The sequence below is a fragment of the Xenopus laevis genome, chromosome 5S, assembly GCF_017654675.1.
Source record: "Xenopus laevis strain J_2021 chromosome 5S, Xenopus_laevis_v10.1, whole genome shotgun sequence".
Classification (NCBI taxonomy): Eukaryota; Metazoa; Chordata; class Amphibia; order Anura; family Pipidae; genus Xenopus; species Xenopus laevis.
The window spans coordinates 49704747-49726379 of NC_054380.1; the positions used below are offsets into that span (position 1 = coordinate 49704747).

Consider the following 21633-nt stretch of genomic DNA (forward strand, 5'->3'; position numbering starts at 1 on the left):
ATTTATCTTAAGGTAGAATTGTAGCTTGGTATTTTGGAGTAGAAAGACACAATTACTCATTTTGGATTGGTCAGAATGTGCACTTTACAAAAATATATAGTTTTAGGGGGGTCTTTGAACTGTTAGGGAGTCTTGTATTGTAGCACATAATACACAGTCAGGGAGCTTTGTTCACTGAGGTTAAATTGTGAGCTGAGAAAATGAATATGCACTATTTTTATATGAAGTCCACACATGCCACCTGCTTTGGTATATCTATGCGTATTGGGCATGAAACTGTTCAGTAGACCCTTGGCATCAATATTTAGGGTGTTTTACAATTGTATGTAAGAAATTGGGTGAGACAAATGCACCTATTGCAGTATTTTTAAGTGATTTTAAGAAATGTCACAAAAACAGCTGCCTTTTATTGTAGCTTTGCAGTATGGTAGTTTGGAGTAGAACGTTATAATTTTTTCGACAGAATGTGTACTTTCCAAAAATATATGGTTTTGGGGTCTTTGTGTGGTTAGGAGGGTCTTGTGGCACATAATACGCAGTCATGGGTCTCTGTTCACAGAAGGCAAATCGCCAGCCGAGAAAATGCATATGCACTATTTGTATTTGGAGTCTGTACATGCCAGCTGCTTTGGTATATCTATGCATATTGGGCATCAAACTGTTCAGTAGATCATTGGGATCAATATTTAGGGTGGTTTACAATAGTATGTAAGAAATTGTGTGAGAAAAACTTTGCTTTTAGTGTAGCTTTGCAGTATGGTAGTTTGGAGTAGAAAGACATAATTAACCATTTTGGATTTGTCATAATGTGTACTTTCCAAAAATATATGGTTTTGGTGAGTCTTTGTACTGTTAGGAGGGTTTTGTGGCACATAATATGCAGTCAGGGGCTTTTGTTCACAGAAGGCAAATCGCCAGCCGAGAAAATTCATAAGCACTATTTTTATTTGTGGTCTGCACATGCCAGCTGCTTTGGTATATCAGTGCATATTGGGCATCAAACTGTTTAGTAGATGCTTGCCATCAATATTTAGTGTGTTTTACAATTGTATGTAAGAAATTATGTGAGATGTAAAATGTGGCCAATTGCAATATTTTAAGGCTTTTTTTAAGAAATGTCATAAAAACCACTGCCTTTAGCGTAGCTTTGCTGTATGGTAGTTTGGAGTAGAAAGACATAATTAACCATTTTGGATTTGTCAGAATGTGTACTTTCCAAAAATATATGGTTTTTAGGGGTCACCATAACTTTGTGTAGCTTTAATCCCATATAAAGCTGTCAATGTTTATACATTAGTGAAAATGTAAGCCATCAAATAAATATGCACAAGGTAGATTCTGGGGTCTTAACATGCCATGCACTTCAATAAACCTATTTACATTGGGAATTAAGCTGTTTAGCGGGCCCCAGGCTTTCATATTTGCGGTGATTTATCTTTATATCTAATAGTATGTGGGAAATAAGATGCTGCAGGGTGGAAGTTTTGGGGTGATTTTTGGAAATGTGATCAAAATTGCCAAATTTAGATTCGGGGAAAAATATATGGTTTTCTGAGTTGAATGTACTTTTTTCTACTTTTGCCCACCCCAAAATGATGTAAATGTGTTGATTTTGCAGTATCTGGAATTACAGAACATACTTAGGTAAACCAATACATATTGGGCATCAAATTGTTCAGTGGACTGGTATTCATTTTATGGTGTTTTACATTAGTACCAAATGATGTGTGGGACATATGATGCTGTAGATTGGAAGCTTTGAGGTAATTTTAAAAAAAATTCACCAATTTCTATAAAAAATTGTAACTTCAGGATAGAATTGCAAGTTGGTAGTTTGGCGTACATAGATATATTTACCCATTTTGGATTCTCCGGAATCTGTTCCTTCTAATAATGGATTGTTTTCTAGGGTAAACCTACTGTTTGTGGAATGTTTGGCTATAAAATCAGAAGTATGCCATTCTGTGGAGCAGTGCTTTGGAAATTTGTCAGTGTACTGCTTAGAGATTTTGATCTATACAAGTGAGAAATCTCCATAAAACTATATATATATGGTATTGACACGTTGGAGTCATAGAACTTTCCAAATCTGCTGTGTTTTTATACATAAAATAAATTATGTTTCTGATATACTGTATGTGATTTTACTATGAGAAACATGATTTTTTTCATTTTATTAGACACTTAGAAGCCTATATTTTTTTACATAAGTGGAATTACACCAAAATTCTAGCATATTTTGAAAGCAATATATTGTTTTCCTGGGTGAAATAAAAGATGGCCCCCCCTCAGGAAAGGCCCTAAAAGTGAAAGAGTTCAAAATGTTCAAAAATGGTCTGGAGATATCCTAAGAGAGGCCATTTCCGGTTGGTCTTTACTTTTTATGTTCTTTGTTTTATTTAATTATGTATCTTTATGTTCAGCAGCTTAAACCCTTTTCTTTAAAGTGGTTCCTCAGTTCAGTGTAAAATTAAAACAAGCACAGGGAGTGGATCTGGACTGGTGGGGGCCCACAAGAGCTTGGTGCCCACTGGGTTTTTTCCCAGGGTCTCACCACCCTAGTCTGACCCTGGAGCTTCCTGCTTTTCAGCTCTCTAACTGAGTTAGTCAGCAACTTTAAGAGGGGCCACATGGGACATAACTGTTCATCGAGTTTGCAAATGATCCTTAGCATGCTGCTCAGATTCAAAAGCAAACAGTTATGACCTATGTGCCCCCCCCCCTCAAGTCACTGATTGGTTATTGCCTGGTCAGCTGCAAGGCTGCTGGTCATATTGTGGCACAGAGACTGTTTATAATAATAGTAACATACTATTGATAAAATAAGCAGTAATATAATTTTGCAGCTTAATGATCTGTAAATGTATATAAATTAGTCAAAGTATTATTCCCTTGTAGAGAGCTAGAATGCATTCATAGCATACTTGTAAACACACACTTAGCTTATTCCCATAAATCATTCAGTTTTCCTTCAGAAATGTATTTGAACAGTACAGAAAGGAAGGTTTGTATTTTGCATTCCAATTTAATGGTTGAATGGAAAGACGCTCTATTTGTACATTACCTAAATTTTTATTCATATTTGAGTAATGAATAAATATATAATTAAGAAGATATTAATATGCTGATATATAATATCAATATGCTAATATATAATTATTATATATAATAAGTTAAACTAGATGGTGTTGTTTCTGAAGAAACCACAAGATGTTGGCTTTGAAACGCAAGAGGTGTTGGGGCCAGTCGCCCCTGGTGCATAGAGAGTACACAAAGTTGGTAGAATCTGGTTTAAAACTGTGAAAATTGAAGCAGATCAAATTGTACCATTAAAATCAATCAAGAAACCTGATTGGCTGTTTTTGGCTCCACCCACTTTTAAAATTTGAATCCCAGTCCCCCTGTGACCGACTGTGGCAAGTTTGATGTCCCTGCCATTAACTGTGAAAGAATGGCAGCAACTTATATATTGACATTGATTAGCAATAGGTAACATTTGATTGGCTGTTTTAAGCTCCACCCAGTTTTCCGAATTTTAACCCCAGTCACCCAGTCATGATCTGTACCAAGTTTGGGGCCTCTGGCTTTAAAACTGTGAGAATGGCAGTATTTGAAACTTTTACATTGAAGTCAATAGGTAAAATCTGATTGGCTGTTATTGGCTCCGCCCACTTTTCCTAAATTTTGACCACAGTCACCCAGTGAGTAATTGTGCAGAGTTTGGGACACTTGGCATGGACGCCGTAATAATAGCAGCAATTTGGCGTTTTTCATTAATGTCAATGGCTGAAATCCGATTGGCTGTTGTTGCCCCACCCCCTATATTTTCCTAATTCTGAACCAGAGTCACCAAGTGACTAACACTTTAAGGTTTCGGAATCATGACATTTAACATGTAAAAATGGCAGCAATTTTATGTTTTTCTATTGAAAATCAATGAATGACATTTGATTGGTTGTTGGTAGCTCCACCCACTTTTCCTAACTTTGAAGTGCAAACACCAGGTGACCACATTTGTGATATTCGAGGTCCATGACATCAATAACGTGCAAATGGCAGCAATTTTAATTTTTCCCATTTAAATCATCAAAGAAATCTGATTGGTTGTTTTTGGCTCCACCCACTTTTCCAGATTTTGATCCCGGTCCTCCAGGGACCAACTGTGCCAAGTTTGAGGACCCTCCCATGAACAATCTAAGAGCGGCGACAGCTTTAACTTTTCCCATTGAAACAAATGGCTAATATTTGATTGGCTGTGGTAGACTCTGCCCACTTTTCCAAATTTTAACCCCAGTGACCCATGGTGCCAAGTTTTGGGTCTCTGGCTTTAACACTGTGGGAATGACAGTGTTTGACATTTTCTCATTGAAGTCAATAGGGAAAATCTGATTGGCTGTTTGTTGCTCCGCCCACTTTTTGGAGTCCCCAAAATGTGACAGAACTTTTCAGGTTGACCCCATGACTAAGTGACCCAAGTTTGGTGAGTGTAACTTTAATGCTGTACGAGTGGCAAAAGTTTCAAATTTGCCAATGAAAGTCTATGGGAAAAAATGGGGTCTTTGGGGGGCCGCCACAGGGCCACGGAGGGCGGGATTGCTTAACAGAGCACAAGCAACCTATTCGGGTATGAGCCCAACAAGTGTGCAAAGTTTCATCATTGTACTCCTAAAACTTTGGGAGGAGTAGCGTTTAGAAAATTGCTAAAATTTCATTGGCTGTTGGTAGCTCCGCCCACTTTGGGGTGCCCCCCCCAAAATACATATTTTTATTCGGGGTGGCACCAACAATATGCGGTCCGAGTTTGGGGAGTGTAGCTTCAAAACTGTATGAACGGCAGCGATTTGAAAGTTTTCCCTGTCAAAGTCAATACGAAAAACGGCATCTTCGGTGGTCCGCCGCACGGGCGCAGTGGGTGGGATCGCTTACTAAAGCACAAGCAACGTACTTTGCTATAAGGCGAATAGGTGTGGAAAGTTTGGCGCTTGTACCCCTAAAACTGTAGGAGGAGTAGCGTTTAGAAAACCGGGGGGCGCTAATAATAATAATAATAATAAGAATAAGAACGAGCTGAACTAGTAGATCAAGATGTTGGCTTTTTCAAAGCCAACATAATAATAAGAAGAAGAACGAGCTGAACTCGAAGAACAGTATGTTGGCTATTTCATAGCCAGCATAACGAGCTGAACTCGAAGAACAGTATGTTGGCTATTTCATAGCCAACATAATAAGAATAAGAAGAACGAGCTGAACTAGTAGATCAAGATGTTGGCTTTTTCAAAGCCAACATAATAAGAACGAGCTGAACTAGTAGAACAGTATGTTGGCTTCTTCAAAGCCAACATAATAATTGTGCATTTGCACTGCATATTTATCACCATATACATTTTTATGGTCTGTATTCAGTGCCCATTCTAATATCAAATATTATTAATTACACAAATGCATGATCACTCAAGTATGCAGTGGGGTTTCCCAGTTGCTATTACTCAAACAATGAAATTGCTAATAAAATTATTTGAAAATAGAGAGAAATAGTGATGTAAGTAAGATACATAATTACATAGTAGTTGAGGCTGCCCATATTTGTGCCTAGTGATTATATGTTCCCTAAACTGCCTCTTTCTTGTGTAAGCAATACCAACTTGGACTTTAGGAAATAGGTGTGCCTGGCAGCCATGGAGAAAGGGAGAGCCCTTAGTTAGAATAACAATGGAATCAGGGACAAAATTAATAAATATATATGGAGACACTAAATAATAAAGGATAAAATAAAAAACGGAGACTGATACAAAGTAATAACTGGGGGGGGCGCATGCGCGTGTCGTTCAAGATGGCGCACCTTGATTCGGCTCCGCACCAGCCCAGCACTTTACAGCCTCCGGTAGCGTTTTAATCGCTTCAGTGTGGACTCCATCGGTAACGGGTCACTTCCCTACCTTGCTCTTGTGTATGGCCAGCCAGCGGACCCGGAGATCTCGTCGGAAAGGGGCGAAAACGGCATCTCCGCAAACTGCGTCACGGCCGATGTCGGATTTTCTTCGGCGGCCTGATCCTGCTCCCACGGCTCCACGATCTCCACAGATAGCTTCGCAACCCAGCCTCTTTGATAGTCAGCCTCTTACTCCATCGGAAGGGGAAGCATCTGCCAGGGCATCAGATGAGGTACTGTTGGGCAAATTTAAATTACTATTACAACAAGAGCTTGATGCTACAGCTGCTAAAATCACAGCTCAGCTTACTACACAGGTTGCTGAGCTGGGTCAGCGTACCTCCAATGTAGAACCCAAAGTGGATGATATTATTACTGTTGTGGAATCGCATGAGCAGGACATTGTCACCTTACAGACCCAAATGGCTGAGATGCAGGCCAAAATTGAGGACTCTGACAATAGGTCTAGACGAAATAATGTCAGGATTAGAGGATTGCCGGAATCTATTGTGGATTTACAAGCTTCTATTACGGAACTGTTACAGGACCTTTTGCCAGGTGTCCCAGCTAACAGATTGGAAATGGATAGGGTACACCGTGCTTTACGCCCACGGAGGCCGGAAGATCCACCTAGGGATGTTATCCTTATATTCCACTTTCACCAAACCCAAGTGGCCACATTACTTGCAGCTCGCACTGCGGATAAGTTGGAATTTCGGTCACATCCGTACCAGATTTTTGCGGATTTATCTCCTCTAACCTTACAAAGAAGGCGCAATATGGGTCCTATTACGAAGATATTATCACAGCACAAGATTCCTTATCGTTGGCTCTTCCCTTTCCGCCTGCTTTTTACACATCATAACAAGCAACATACTATTCTCACTCCGGAAGAAGGGCTTACCATCCTTTTTAAATTGGGACTGTCGGAGTCTGCTTCTACTGAACCCTCCTCTTCACTGAGATCGCGTACCAAGTTGACACCAATATGGGAAAGGGTTCTATCCAGATCTCAGAGGATGTCGGCCCGTCAGGAGGCTCCTACCTGACATGATGATGGGGTGAGACTATAATAGTGTTTTCCGGCTGGAATACATTTTTCTCTACATTCTGCTAGAGTGTCCTCTTGAGAGACTGGAGGAAACTTTCTGTTTTTTATTTCAATAAGTGCGGGCTGAGTATGCTTCCCCCGAGTGGAACCGACTCATGTGGAGCCCTCAGGATTTTCCAGAAGGACCTCCACCATGTTTTCTTTTTCCTCATTATATGACGTAATCTTTTGTTTTTTTGTGATTTGTTTGTTTATTTGTTTCTATGTTTTTGCTGTTTTTGACAGATCTCTATATGTGTTTCCGGAGAGTGAATATTTTTTATTGTATTCTGGGTTACTTGCCCGGTTAGGAATGCATCAGCTGTATGTCTCACGCAATACTACTATACACTGTGTCCCTTTTCTGAAGCTCTTTCGTTTCCCTTTCTATGACAATTAAGGTCCTTAGTGTTAATGTACAGGGATTGAACTCCCCTGTGAAAAGGACTAAAGCGTTCTCATATTGTGCATCCATACACGCTGACATTGTATGCTTCCAAGAGACTCATTTTTCCCATCTCTCTTACCCTAAATATTTCCACAAACGTTACCCGCAGGTGCTCCTAGCTACTAGTCCCACAAAGACCAAGGGAGTAGCTATTGCCTTCCATTCCGGATTGGCCTTCACTATTCACAAAACAATCAAGGACCCAGAGGGTCGCTATATTATTGTAATTGTGCATGTTGGAGATACACCTATTACTATTGTGTCATATTATGCTCCTAACACCCAACAGTTAGCCTTTTTGCAGAACTTGGTCCAGACTTGTTCAGTAATCCAAGAAGGACAGCTTGTGTTATGTGGGGATTCTAACCTTATCTGGGACCAGACGCGGGACCGTATGAGTATCCCTAGAGGCCAACAGCGTCCTATACTTAGTAAAGATTCGATTGCTTTTAAGGGATTGCTAGGCTCTTCTGGTTTAATTGATGCTTGGAGAGAATATAATCCTGATGTTTTGCAATTTTCACATTATTCAGCCCCGCATAAAGTGTCCACTAGAATAGACCACGTTTTTCTTTCGGCTACTTTGGTCCCCTCTCTCCGTTCTGCTAAAATGCTTAATATTGGGTGGTCTGACCATTGTCCAGTCCTGATTACTCTATCTAGCATATTGGAAAAACCCAAGACTAGATTTTGGAGACTCATTGAGTCCCTGTTGAGTTTCCCTGACGTGGTTACTTCGATACAAAAGTCCCTTACTGATTATTTTGCTGAAAATATAAATTCTGTCTCCTCCCCTATTTTGCTCTGGGAAGCTCATAAACCAGTTATTAGGGGACGTTTTATCCAGATTGGCTCTAGACGTAAGAGTGATAGAGACTCTAAAATTAAAGTTCTGACAAGGGAATTGGATAAATTAATGGCTTTACAGATAGCGTCCCCATGGGAGAATCACACTCTACAGATTAGGCAGCTACAAAAAGATCTGGATTTATTAATGACTACTCATGCTGAAAAGAAATTACGATGGGCTAAACATAAGATGTACTGTTGTCTCGATAAACCTGGTAGGATGTTAGCACGCAAGTTGAATGAACGCAATGTTCCCCAAACGATCCATAAAATTCGGACAGCTTCTGGTCATTTGACCGGGATCCCATCTAAAATAGCTACTGAATTTGCCAACTTTTATCAGAAATTATATTCTAAATCGGGTGACGTCCCTCTGGTTAATTATGATAAGTTTTTTCGGGACCTAGATCTCCCTAGATTGACAGAATACCAGTCTCAACGGATGGACGAGGACATTACACTTGAGGAAGTTCAATTTGCGATTAGAGATTTGGGGTCGGGGAAAGCTCCTGGCCTAGATGGGCTCTCCAATATTTATTACAAAAAATTTCTCCCTGAGGTCGGCCCTTACTTGACCAAAATGTTCAATGCCCTGAAAGTGGGAGGGTCGTTTCAAGCTGAGACCTTGAAGGCTCAGATATCTGCGATTCCCAAGCCTGACTCCAATCTATCAGATTGCAAGAATTATCGACCGATTTCAGTGTTAAATACGGATGTTAAGCTGTTAGGGAAAATATTAGCTATTAGGATCAACTCCTTTCTACCTCAAATAATACACAGGGACCAAGTGGGGTTTGTTCCTGGACGTCACGCCGGGGATGCTATCAGACGTTTGATCCTATTGACTCTGCATGCTAAATCTTCAGGGGTTAAATCAATGCTGCTTAAGTTGGATATTCGCAAAGCCTTTGATTCTATCTACTGGGACTATCTGTATTTTTCTTTGAGCAAATGGGGATTTGGTGATAAATTTAAAACTTGGATTCACTCGCTTTATCATGGCCCCTCCGCATTGGTTAATATAATGGGGTTTCTGTCTGAACCCTTTATGATCTGTAGGGGGACCCGTCAAGGGTGCCCTCTTTCTCCCATTTTATTCAATTTAGCTATAGAGCCCCTAGCGGCCGCTATTAGATCTGATTTAAATATTAAGGGGATTGCGGTCGGCGGAGCTCAACATAAAGTCAGTCTATTTGCTGACGATTTATCACTTGTAATTTCACATCCATTAACCTCCCTCCCTAATTTATTTAATCTATTGGAGACATTTAGTCGAATATCTGGCCTTCATATTAACCATAACAAAACTGAGGCCCTTAATATCAATCTATCCCCGGAAGCTGTAAAGTTGTTACAACTTAACTTTGAATTTGTTTGGCAGCCCCACTTTATCTCCATATTGGGGGTTAAGTTAACTCGGGATTATGACTCCCTGTATAAATATAATTATCCCCCGGTTTATAAGTCTCTGTACGCTTTGTTGGATAGATGGCACTGTTATCACATCTCGTGGATAAGGAGGATCCATTCCATTAAGATGACTATTTTGCCTAAGATCTTATACCTTTTTAGAACGCTCCCAATTCCAATTCCTTTAGCTGATATGTCCCGGTTTAACACTAAAATCTTACAGTTTGTTTGGGCAAGGAAACACCCTAGAATACGCCATTCTGTATTAACTTATCCTAGGGATAAAGGAGGTCTTGGCTTACCTAATTGGCACTATTATTATAAGGCAGCTCAGATCTCCCAAATCTTAGCTTTACACTCTATTCATGATTGCCCTCATTGGGTTGCCTTGGAAAGATCATATACCCTACCATATTCTCCGGCAGCATTGGTATGGTGTCCCCCTAAACAGCGACCATTAACGGGGAGTGTATGTCTGACTCACACCTTGAAAATTTGGGACTCGGTCAGTTTGAGAAATACTTTACTAACAGCTTGCACGCCAGCTATGCCCTTTCTAGGGAACCCCCTCTTTCGCCCAGGGTTACAGCCTTCAGCTTTTCAATGGTGGACCTCCACTAATATACGCTATTTGGGACAGTTATACACTGGTACAGGACCATACTCCCTTCAACACCTTATTGATAAATATCTCGTTCCTCCTTCAGAGTATTTCCGTATGCGACAACTGTTACATTTTGCCCGGTCTCAATGGATCTCTGAAGGAGGGGTGAATGCATCTCAGTCATTTTTTGAACTATGGTGTTCCCGCAACCCTTTGAGTCGGAAAGTAATTTCCTTGCTGTATAGAAATTTTTATGACAAGGTTGTGCCAGATCAGCTGACCTACGTACAATCGTGGCATAGAGATTTGAACTGTCAATTAGATGGTGACGAATGGGAGTCGATTTGGAGCAATGTCATGCGATCCTCTAAAAATGTTTCTTTGCTCGAGGCTAATTACAAAGTTTTATTCAGGTGGTACCTGGTTCCAGCCCGGATTGCTAAATTTGCCCCATCTGCAGACCCTAGATGTTTTCGTGAGTGTGGACAAGTGGGTTCTATGTTCCATATATGGTGGGAATGCCCGAGTGTGCGTCGCTTCTGGATTAGAGTTTACACTATGACTCACTCTGTGTTCCAAGTTGTAATTCCTAGACATCCTAAAACGGCTTTACTGGGGCAAAAACCTGGCCAACTCACTCGGTCACAATTCCAACTTTTTACGGCCATTACAACTGCTGCTAAGAGCACTATTGCAAAAGCATGGAAGACAAAAGTATTGTCCATTGAGATCGCTAAGCATAAGATTGACTGGATCATGACTCAGGAAAAAATGACCAGTATCTTAAATGATTCCCATAGCAGATTTCTAAAAATTTGGGGTCCATGGTTGGAATACAGGTACGGGCCTGGATATCATCTGACATTGCTTAGTATTTGAATTCAATTTCCTATACCGGTTGATCGGTGCCCTTTGTGGGACCATCTTTCTCTGGGACCATAGGTGGATCTGTCATTTAGTTTATTTGTTATTAAAATATACCTTGTGTTATTACTATGCTTTATCACGCAGGACTGGTTATATTCTGTTAGCTACTGTGTTTGGTCTATTTGTACAGATGAGATCCTTTATATCCTACTACATATTATCTGTATGTACCATGTGCCTTTCAATGCAGTATTCTTGATTTCACATCTGTGTAATGGCCGTCATTTCCATTTTTACTGCTGTATGCTACCTATGTATCTTATGTTTTGTAAAACACAATAAAAATTATTGAAGTACAAAGTAATAACTGATAATACTCATTGTTGTACAAGTTAATCTGTTTATTTTTATGAATACTACATAATCTTTATTTACATGATAATGTGACCATATAACTTTATCCATTATATTTACATACAATGTAATAATTCTCCTCTGCACAGGAGAACAGTTGAATTTTCTAAGGAAAAATCAAAATAGCATGTCAATATTGTATGGATAAGGAAAATAAAAAAAGTTTTGAAAGAGAATGTTTTATGCTGTTACATTACAGTTTGTTTTTCAAAATGGTACCATTGCTGTACATACATCCCTGCAGTGGATTGTTAGGACATCAGAGAGCATTATAGGAAATCCTCTCCTGCCTATTTGACAACTTTATAGAAACCATGTCATCCGCCATGCAAATAGCATAATGGAGGGCATTTTTGTATCCATCTCATGCATTGTTCTCCCTCTTACCATCAGCTAGAAGGTTATTTAGCATTTTAACAGCAACAGCTAGATATTGCTAAAGTTTTTTTTTCCTTCACGCAATTCATTGCTATGATAGGGAAATGCCAAAGTGATAAAAAGTGTTAAACTTAACTGTAATTTTTATTTATTTTGCATTTATATTAATATTGGTTTTGCACAAATATGTACATGTCACTTTGGATAAATTGAGTGGCAAATATATTATGGGTTATAGATTTCATTTTATTTTTTTGGCCCTCTGAACAAGTATAAATTTATAGTGTTATTATTTATAGTGTTAAGTAAGTGTTATACATTTTTGTAAATTCTAGAATAGTAGAAGTACTGCTATGCACTATATCACTAGGTGAGACATGACTTCAGTGTGCTGTATCCAGTGGTTGGTTGTAATGACAATAATGTCTCTTTAATCTCTTAGTGGTATAGGGGATTAAGGGGTAAATATTAATTGTACAATAAACTCTGATATTTTAATCTGTAGATATCTGAAAGAGATAAAAACACCAGCTATAAAAAAAAAATTGATACATTTAGCAAATAAAGAGAAAATAGCAATTAAAAGGTCATCCATTTAGATTATAAAAAGGACTGTTATCTTTAATGTTGACCTGTCACCCAGACACAAAAAGATGTATAATAAAAGTCCTTTTCAAATTAAAAATTTTTTTATTAAAGCATTCATAGCTTTTGTAAGCTCATTTAAAAATCTGAGCTGTCGATCAAATATTGTATGCCCCTCCTCTAGATATTGGCAGATTCATTAGAACGTTTCAAGAAAGGGCAATTGAAAAAAATGCATGATTATTAAAAAGTATTTTAGTACAAAATTATCCTCTGAGGCAAATTGGAAAGATTTTACACTGAGTTTTCCCTCTGTATCGGGTAAATTCGATGGGCGCATGTCTTTTATCCATTTCTAAAGTGGTAAGACTTGCAAAAGAAACTCTTCCAAATAAAATCAGTTGACAAAAATATATTGTTTCAATTTTATTAATATATATTGATGCCCCTTACCAGATGGTAGACTTGGCTCTCCCTCTCTGTTGAAGGGTGTCAGTGTCACCAATACCTTTCTTCCTTGAAAACAGTACTTTAGTAAGTAGATCCACAGTTGAGGCATTTCTGTGTATGCCCAGAGTCTGCGTGGCTTATTTGCATAGCATAAATCCTACTGGCAGTTTGATTAATGGTATGCAAATATATGAGGGCAGCCAGGGCATGCAAAGTAGCATTTAAAGACATAGCAGTCCTCCTTTAAGTTTTATATCTGCTGCTGATCTCTGCAACCAGTGTCAGACTGAGGTGTCTTGGGAACACCAGGGCTCCTGCTTGGGCCCCACCCCAGTCACGCCAGTTCCCCCAAACTCTGACCCCACCATACACTGCACTTCCTCCTTGAGGCTACAATGAGGATTGCCTGAATTAAACAATATATAGCGAATTGATTTTAAAAAATCATTAGCTAATTGATTAAACAAAAAAAAATAAGTTAGCTAATTGTTAGTATTTCTTGTGTTGACAGAAGCAGTGGCTTAAAAATGCTATATAAAAATTTAGAAAATTGTTTTCATCCATACCTTTTTTTACTCCGGCTAGGATTTACTTCCTCCTTGAATTTTTTTTTAGTTGACTTTATTAGATTACATAAGGTCTGTTGTGGTATAAAATAACTGTAGTATGTCAGGCAGCATAAAATAAAATAAACAAATTCGTATTTTTTTTTTTTAGTTTTTCTGGTTCATTTTAATAAGTATGATAAATAGGCCCCTTAGTGAGAGGTGGATTGTGATAATTGTCTTCTGATGTACAGCTAAATGTAATAACTTACACACAGATGTAATAGTATAATTAAATAGATTTACTTAATGTATATGATTTCATGTAATGTAATCAAATCCAGTTTGGGATTCAGTCAAATCCAGGTGCCTGGCCAAACCGATACAATTCCTTAAAATCACATGAAACAAGGAAGTGAAACTTTTTTTTTAAAGCAAGTGCAGTGCACAACTCTCTTTAACCCTTGTAATGTTATCTTTGTAATTACAAAGATGGGCAGTTCAAAGTATACTAACAAACTGGAGAGCCCCACAACCTTGGTGCACGACATTCAGAAATTTTCATAGATCATCATGAGTTTTGTACCTTTTCCACTACATCAGATTTGTAACTCATATAACTGAAACCCAGTTTTCTGTTTTATCTGATTATACTATGGTTGCCAACTTTCCGTCGCCCCACAATCCGGGCAGGGGGCAGAGCCATGATGTCAGGGGCTGGTCAGTGACGTTGTAGGCTGAGCTGGCGACATCGCAGGAGTGACGCTATGACTTGGAGATCAGTGATTGGCTGTTCGCCATGTCAATGAAAGGAGATTTTGCCCGGTTTTCCTTACTTGGAAAACCGAGCAGACTGTCTTGACCCGGGCAGTCCTTCTGACTATCCGGGTCAAATCCAGACAGGTAGAGTATAGTATTATGTGTTAGCTGAAACCTGGTTATTCTTAAAGGGGTAGTACTTCAACCCCCCATTTTTTCAGGTTTATTTTTTTTCAATTTTTATAATAAATGGCTTTGAAGATCGCATTCATAAGTCAGTCAATCTTACCTATTTTCTTGACTTTTGTCAGAGCTAGATTGCTGACCTTGGAAAATGAAGTGCTAGCATCATAAAACAGCATCTGTGCAATAAAAAAAAACTTTCAGACTGTCCGTGTACATGTGCAGTAAATAATAGGTTTCATAATCTCCTTACTGAAGCCATTAATGAAAAAAGATTAAATTGATAATAATGTGTTCGGGTTGGGTCTGGGCATGCAGCCAACTAGCAAGGACTGATCGCATCATATATTAAGCATGTGTGCGTGTATATAGCAGTATTGCTCCACTTGGAGAAGGGACTGATAAACAATCTGCTTAAAAAACATTCTACTGTGCCATGTTTGTTGTAAATCAAAGATAATAACATTAATTGTACCCTCAATTTGTATTTAATGAAGCATAGAAATTAGAGTTGTAACTTTTGCAGAGGCCAGGCAAAATTGCGTTTTTGAGGATAGTTGTGTGAAATTAACATTTTCAGTTAAAAGAAATATGAAAAAGTATCACTTGATCAACTAAATATAAAGTCCTTATTCAAACTTTACAAATGAACATTTAAATATAAAATTATTTTTCAAACTTTACAACTGAAAATTTTGATAAATATCATGTTGAAATTAAATTGGAGACAACTGAAAGAAATATCATTTACTATCATTCAACACAAAACATTTAGGTGTTTTTTTTATCAAAATCCAAAAAGTTCTCACTATTTTTTGAAAACCACTCCGACCAAATCCTCACGGATTTTCCCCTCTATTTATTAATACATTTTCACAAATTTTTCGTGTATAGAAAAAAGGTAATGATAAATTTTCGGAAACCTAGTGCAATTCAAAAAATCTTCCAATTGCTAACGGGACATCTGCCATTGACTTATACATGTTCTCGGCAGGTCAGAGTTGAGTACTTTTAATCTGACTTTTAACACCATTGGACCATAAATCCCAAAAAAACTATTTTTTTTCCGAAAAATTGTATTTTCCCTCTTTAAAAGTCCCACTAGAAAAAATCAGAGCTTAATAAATAACACCCTTACTGTAACACAAATCGAAATATTCTGTATTATCATTTTGCATGATTTTTTTATGAAAATATGTGTTTATTCATAGTTATCTCTTCCCTCCCCCACTTTCTTTTGCAGATTGCAGACTGTGCGTGGGATGAAACTGTGAAAATATATACCCCATCCTGCCTCTCATTGCCTTAATCCTAGCCATTGTCCTGAGCCAACAGTACAAAGGAGGGAAAGAAAAAGAACCTTCTTTACAGTCATTAAATATCATTTAGGTTTGTTTTTGGTAATTCAGCTTTCTTCCCAGTATTTGTTTTATGGATCCCTATGTAAGAACTAGTTAGTGACTGTAACAGCCTGTATATGAATAAGGTATGAACAGATTCCATGAATGATTTTTTAAATGTGGGATTAATAAATTGAAATGTTTTGCTGACATTAAGGATATAGGAAAAATGATCAAATATTTTTGTCAATAGTAAAGTAAATAGGAAAACTACATTCTAAAATGGAATATACAGATCTAGCTACAGAAACTCATCTGATTTTGGCGATAAAGAGATTTTCATAAGTAATGCTTCTGGTCTAAACATGTTGCAGAGGGCATTCCCACCAGGGAAAATAGCATATGAATAGGGGCTGAGGTGAGCTCAGGTTTCCCTAAATGTGATTGTAGGAAAGAGGAAGTCTGACAAACAGGGCATATGATAAATTAAAGTTCAATGAGAATTGCTCTCTTTTTTGTCAGTAAAAAAAAAAGGTTTCTATAAATCAAAAAGCACTGCACTCTCAGTGGGACATTCACTAAGAATCATAGTTGCGCTGGTGCTCCGCAAATTCACTAAAATCCAAAGTTGCGCTCAGGGGTAGCGTAAGGTTTCAAAGTTGCACTACGTTAATTCGCCAAGCAAAGCGAAGTTACGCTAGCGATGTTTAATTTGCATACGGCGCCAAATTCAAGTTACAATGGAGGTATACAGTATGTAGCAGAACTACACAAGCCTGGGAAACCTTCAAAACAGCAAATAAAATTTGTATTTTGCCCTACACATGTGCCCACTGTATAGTTAAGTTGCCATGAGTTAGGAAATGTAGGGGGGAAGGAGGGGATCCCCAAAAAAAATTTTTTGATCTTTTTCAGCCTATCACCCATAATAAAGAAAAAACGCCAGCATTTTTTGGGACTTTATCTTTTTTTGAAGCAATCCCTATCTACTCTATTGCGCTTCGCCTGGTCTGAGGTGGCGAAGGAAGTCTAGCGTAAAAGGTAGCGTTCAGAACAATGCACGAATTGCGCAAATTCGCCAGGCGTAAGGGTGCGAAGTAACACTAGCGAAGTTAGACCAGCGTCCGTTAGTGAATTTGCGAAGTAACGAAAATGCCCAAAGCTAGCGAATTCACGCTAGCGTTATGCGCTTCGGCGCTTAGTGAATTTGCCCCTCAGAATCTGAACAAAAAAAATAGCCCAATGTTTTGTCAATAACCTTCCTCAGAGACAGACACTAAACAAGCATATAGTGCTCAAAAAATATGAGGCTTCTTTTATACCAATATTTTGTTTTTTCAGGGGTCTCTGTCCCCACCCTTTTTGTATTATTCTCAAGCAGAGCAAAGGTGCCAGGTCTCCATAACCTCTCTTCTTATACCATTGCAGGCTTTTTTTCCAGGTAGCAAGCAGCCTTAATTTAAGCTGGTTTGTTTCTTTTTGACCAAAAACAGCCTAATTTACAATCTGGTCATATGATGGTATGTGAGAATGTATGTTTGAGAATGTTTCTTAGGAGGTTATTTATCAAAGGTTGAATTTTGGAGTAATGTGAATTTTTAAAAATTCTAATTCATTTTATTCACAATTCGAATGGTACAGTAAGTTATTTATGAAAAAATTGGAACGTCTACAATTCGATTGAATAGTCCCAACCTGAAAACTTGAATAGAATTCATTTGAGTTTTACCTGAAATAAAACTTGACTCTTACTCATCCAATTTTTTTTGATGTGCGACTTTCTTTTCTTTTTCTCCCATTGGATGACTATGGCAGCAAAAATTTGGCTCATCACTGCTATTACATCTTCAAGTTGTTCAAGGGACCTCTGCCATTGACTTCTACATGAACACCTCAGGTTTTAGTTACCGAATATTAAAATTAGAACTGTTTCCAGGGTTGAGGTGTGATAAATCTCACATTCGAATTAAAATTCAAGTTTGTGCTTTTAAATTCGAAATTGTGAGTTTTGACCAAAAAAAAAAAATAGAATTTACCATTCGAACCTTACTAAATCTGCCCCTTGATGTGTACATGAAAGAGGCTGGATCTTCATGAGAGAAAACTGAACCTGCTTGTGTGAGTTGTGTAACTGTATGAGTTTGTATTATTGTGAAGTAAGTGGGTTGCTTGATTACCTGAGTGCTACAACATTGCACAAAATGATCTTCATCTATATCATAGTTTAAGTTCCTCTGTTTATATTATTTTAGAAGAGGGTATCTTTTGTTTTAAATGAATACTTAAGCAACAGATTACATCATAAGAATCTTGCCAAAGTAGAATATATATTTAAGTAGACATTGCCCTTTTACATATTTTCCCTTGAGCCACCATATAATGATATTCTCTGTGCTGCCTCAAAGATCACCTGACTAGAAATACTGCAGCTCTAACTCTTAACAGGAAGAAGTGTTGAAGCAAAAGACAGAACTTTGTCTGTTATTAGCTTATGTGACCTAACATGTATGGTTTGTTTGTGTGCACCGTGAATCCTACGATCCCAGGGGGTGGCACTTATTTCTTAAAATGCAATGGCATGTACTACTCAAAAGTATATTTTTATGAAAATGGTTTACTTACAAGAAGCAAGGTTTTAAATATGAGCTGTTTTATGCAATATATTTTTATAAAGATCTAAATTGTTCTGGGGTACAGTTTTCCATTAAATAAGAAATATCTATGTTTTTGTTATTTTTCACAATAAACTTAAAAATTAAGCAAGTTTCACTTTAGAACTTCCTGGTCCTGCAAGTGGTGCTCACCAAATATCTTTGTCGGATTTTCCCACGGGATATCCTGTGTGTGATACAAAAGGCGCTGCCCGAAACATGTTGTGTACCTCTATCCCCAATAAAGAAGTTTTGCAGTCCAGTTGCTGCCTTGGATTTGTCCCACACCTTTACTTATTTCTACTAATTACCTGTCCACTGAGAAGTCCTCTGCTCAAATGCTGCTTCTTAGAGAAGGGAGGGATTTTTTGCTTTTAAAGGCAGATCTGAACAAATTGCCCTGTATATTAAGGGAAGGATGTTCAGTAAATAACTTTTAAATTACTGTATTAGAATGGCAAAATAAATTATGAAAATGTGTTTTTTTTTAAATTAAAAGAAGAGGCAGGATGCATTTTTATCACAAGTCGTATTTACTGGGCTCTTTTTTATCAAAGGTATTTCTAGGTGTATATTGTCCTTTAACACAGAGTTACAGTAGTCGGTAAGGAATATGACGAGAGACTGAATCAGTAATTTACTAGCATCTTCTGTGCTGATTGTGTTGTGTTCTTAAGGTAAAAGTGGAATGTTCCTTAGGTAAAAGATTTATTCTAGTAAGCCATAATCAGAGAAGAAGAGGAGCAGGTGGTTGTGTATTAAGTGCTCAAGTCATTTAGCAATAAAGGGAAGCAAAAAGATAGGAGAGAGTTTAGGACTGGAGGGAAATGGGGTTTGATGGGTGTGTTTTTTAATTGGATGGGAAAGGTTTCAGGTGAGACAGAAATATTAAATAGATTGGTTGGGGCATTGACTAAACAGGAGTTGGGATTGTGGAGAAGTTTGGATGGAATGAGACAGAGAGGGCAAGACATAAAATGAGAGGAAGCCAGAAGAAACGGAAAAATATTGAGGGAGGGAGGTAGATTACTAGATTACTCATGTTGTTGATGAGCAATTACAGTTCTAATGCAGGATTGCACAGAAATTTTTTAAGCTGCTACTGAAATACAGAAGTGCGATCAGTGCAGATTTATAGTAAAAAAAAAAAAAAAAAAAAAAAAGGATTTTGATTGGGCTTTTTACCAGTAGTGGTCAAGTATACTGTTTTGAGCTGTGAAATGAGCTGTATGCCAAGGTTGGCGCTGTTGGTATCTTATAATTCTTGACTTGACAGGAACATGTTCATAAAGAGCAGTGGGGAGTGTGTTATAATAGACAATGGTAGCTTAATTATGTTTGGAAATGTTAGAGTAAAGCAGTCCAGTTTTCCAATTTAGTAAAATCATCTGCAAAGTGACAACATCCTGCATGGAACCTATGGTTTTTGCACAATTTAGTATCATCTGCAAAAATTGAAACTATTCTTTCAATGCCCACCTCCATATCATTAATAAGAAATGTTAAATACCAATTGTTTAACCTCTGACTAAAACACCAGTGGAAAGCTAAACAGTTTTTCCTTCCAACCTTATTAGTAGTTGTATAACGTGCTTTTAATATTAAATAGTGGTATTTTGTGACTCAGTGATTAACCCCTCCTAGGGTTAATTTATTTCAAAGTTTGCACCAGTTCTAACAACCCATAGGAACCAACCCAAAGTTAACTTTTGCCAGTTGAAAACTAAGGTGTCTTAAATTTTTGTATTGGTGATTTATTACATTAGTTGTTTAAATCACACAAAAAAATATTTTTTTTATTTCTTGAGATAAACCTAAGAAACTTAGGTTACCCCATATTTGGTCCTTATGAGGTAATTAATTATGTTGCCATTTAACATCACCCCCCTCCTGCCTTTCCCCTTTTTGGGAATATATTTTGTTATCAGAAATACACTACGCAGCGGGGATTATCTGTCCACTAGGGCCAACAATCAAATCATATAGCAGGGCCTATGAAGGTCTTGCTGTAAGACCCCTGCTGTCATCGCTTACTCCCTGCTTGTCAATTAACACCACAGCAGCTCCTGTCATCTATCTCTCTCACCCCACCTCCGTGTGCACAAAAATACCACTGTTCATCTGCTTTGAAGTTGCTGGAAGGAGGAGTATTTAGGCAGAATAGGGATTTGCTTATGCCCCCCTACTATTGTGCCCTAGTCACTTACCCCTTCTTCTTCCTAGTTATGGCACTGGTATTTAGGAAAGTACCCCTTTTTTGGTTATTGTGTTTGCCTGCCCCATCCCTGGAAATTTCCTGGATTATAACTATAGTTGCACTTAATGACAGTAGAGATGTATATACAGTAGCTGTCCATGTATGCCAAGATTTAGACAGTTTCACCAATTTTTTTGCATGTTTGGAACTGGGTTGTCTTTTTAGCCTGATGTTTTCCAGAGAATGAACCACTTTAAAGAGATAATGACACCAGAAATAACCTTTTTTATATCATAACATTGTCTTTTACATTACTTTTCTTTCCCCCATATTCCAATATGAGGGGGGCTGCTATATTTGTGCAGCAGTAGTCTGTTAGAATTAGAAACTCTGACAGGTTGAGATGGGACAGTCAGGTTGGCAAAACAGTCAGGTTTAGCAGATCTATCAGTGAAAAATGATCAACGTGGTAACTTTTAGGGGCAGATTTATCAAAGTGTAAATTTAGAACTCGGGACAATAAAACTCACTCACTTTCTATTCATTCCTATGGGATTTTTAAAAGCACATTAAAATGGTGAACTCCATTGATAAATACGATTCTATTTTAGTGTCATTAGCACTTTAATTGATAACCAGATAGTTTATACCCAGTGATTGAGGTATTTTGAAACTAGATAAAGGCTAAAGAAGTCTTTTTAAAGTGGACCTGTCACCCAGAAACAAAAAGCTGTATAATAGTCCTTTTCAAATTAAACATGAAATCAAATTTCTATTTTTATTAATGCATTCATAGCTGTTGTAAGCTCATTTTAAAATCTCAGCTGTCAATCAAATATTGTCTGCCCTCCTCTATGCCTTAGGCATAGAGGCGGGACAGACAATTACGTTCACTTTCCATTCAACACTTCCTAGATATCACTGCTCTCCCCAC

At 37.9% G+C, this 21633-nt stretch overlaps 1 protein-coding gene across 2 annotated transcripts in view; it reads left to right on the plus strand.

Annotated features, from left to right (window-relative positions):
* Positions 1 to 16464, plus strand: part of LOC121394208 (peroxisomal targeting signal 2 receptor-like) — a 193152-nt gene extending 176688 nt beyond the window's left edge. For both annotated transcript variants that reach the window (XM_041564526.1, XM_041564527.1), the window contains one exon: positions 15755 to 16464. In XM_041564526.1, coding sequence (XP_041420460.1) covers positions 15755 to 15820 — 66 coding nt within the window. In that variant the 3' untranslated portion in view covers positions 15821 to 16464. The remainder of the gene's footprint in view (positions 1 to 15754) is intronic.
* The last annotated feature ends 5169 nt before the right edge of the window (positions 16465 to 21633 follow it).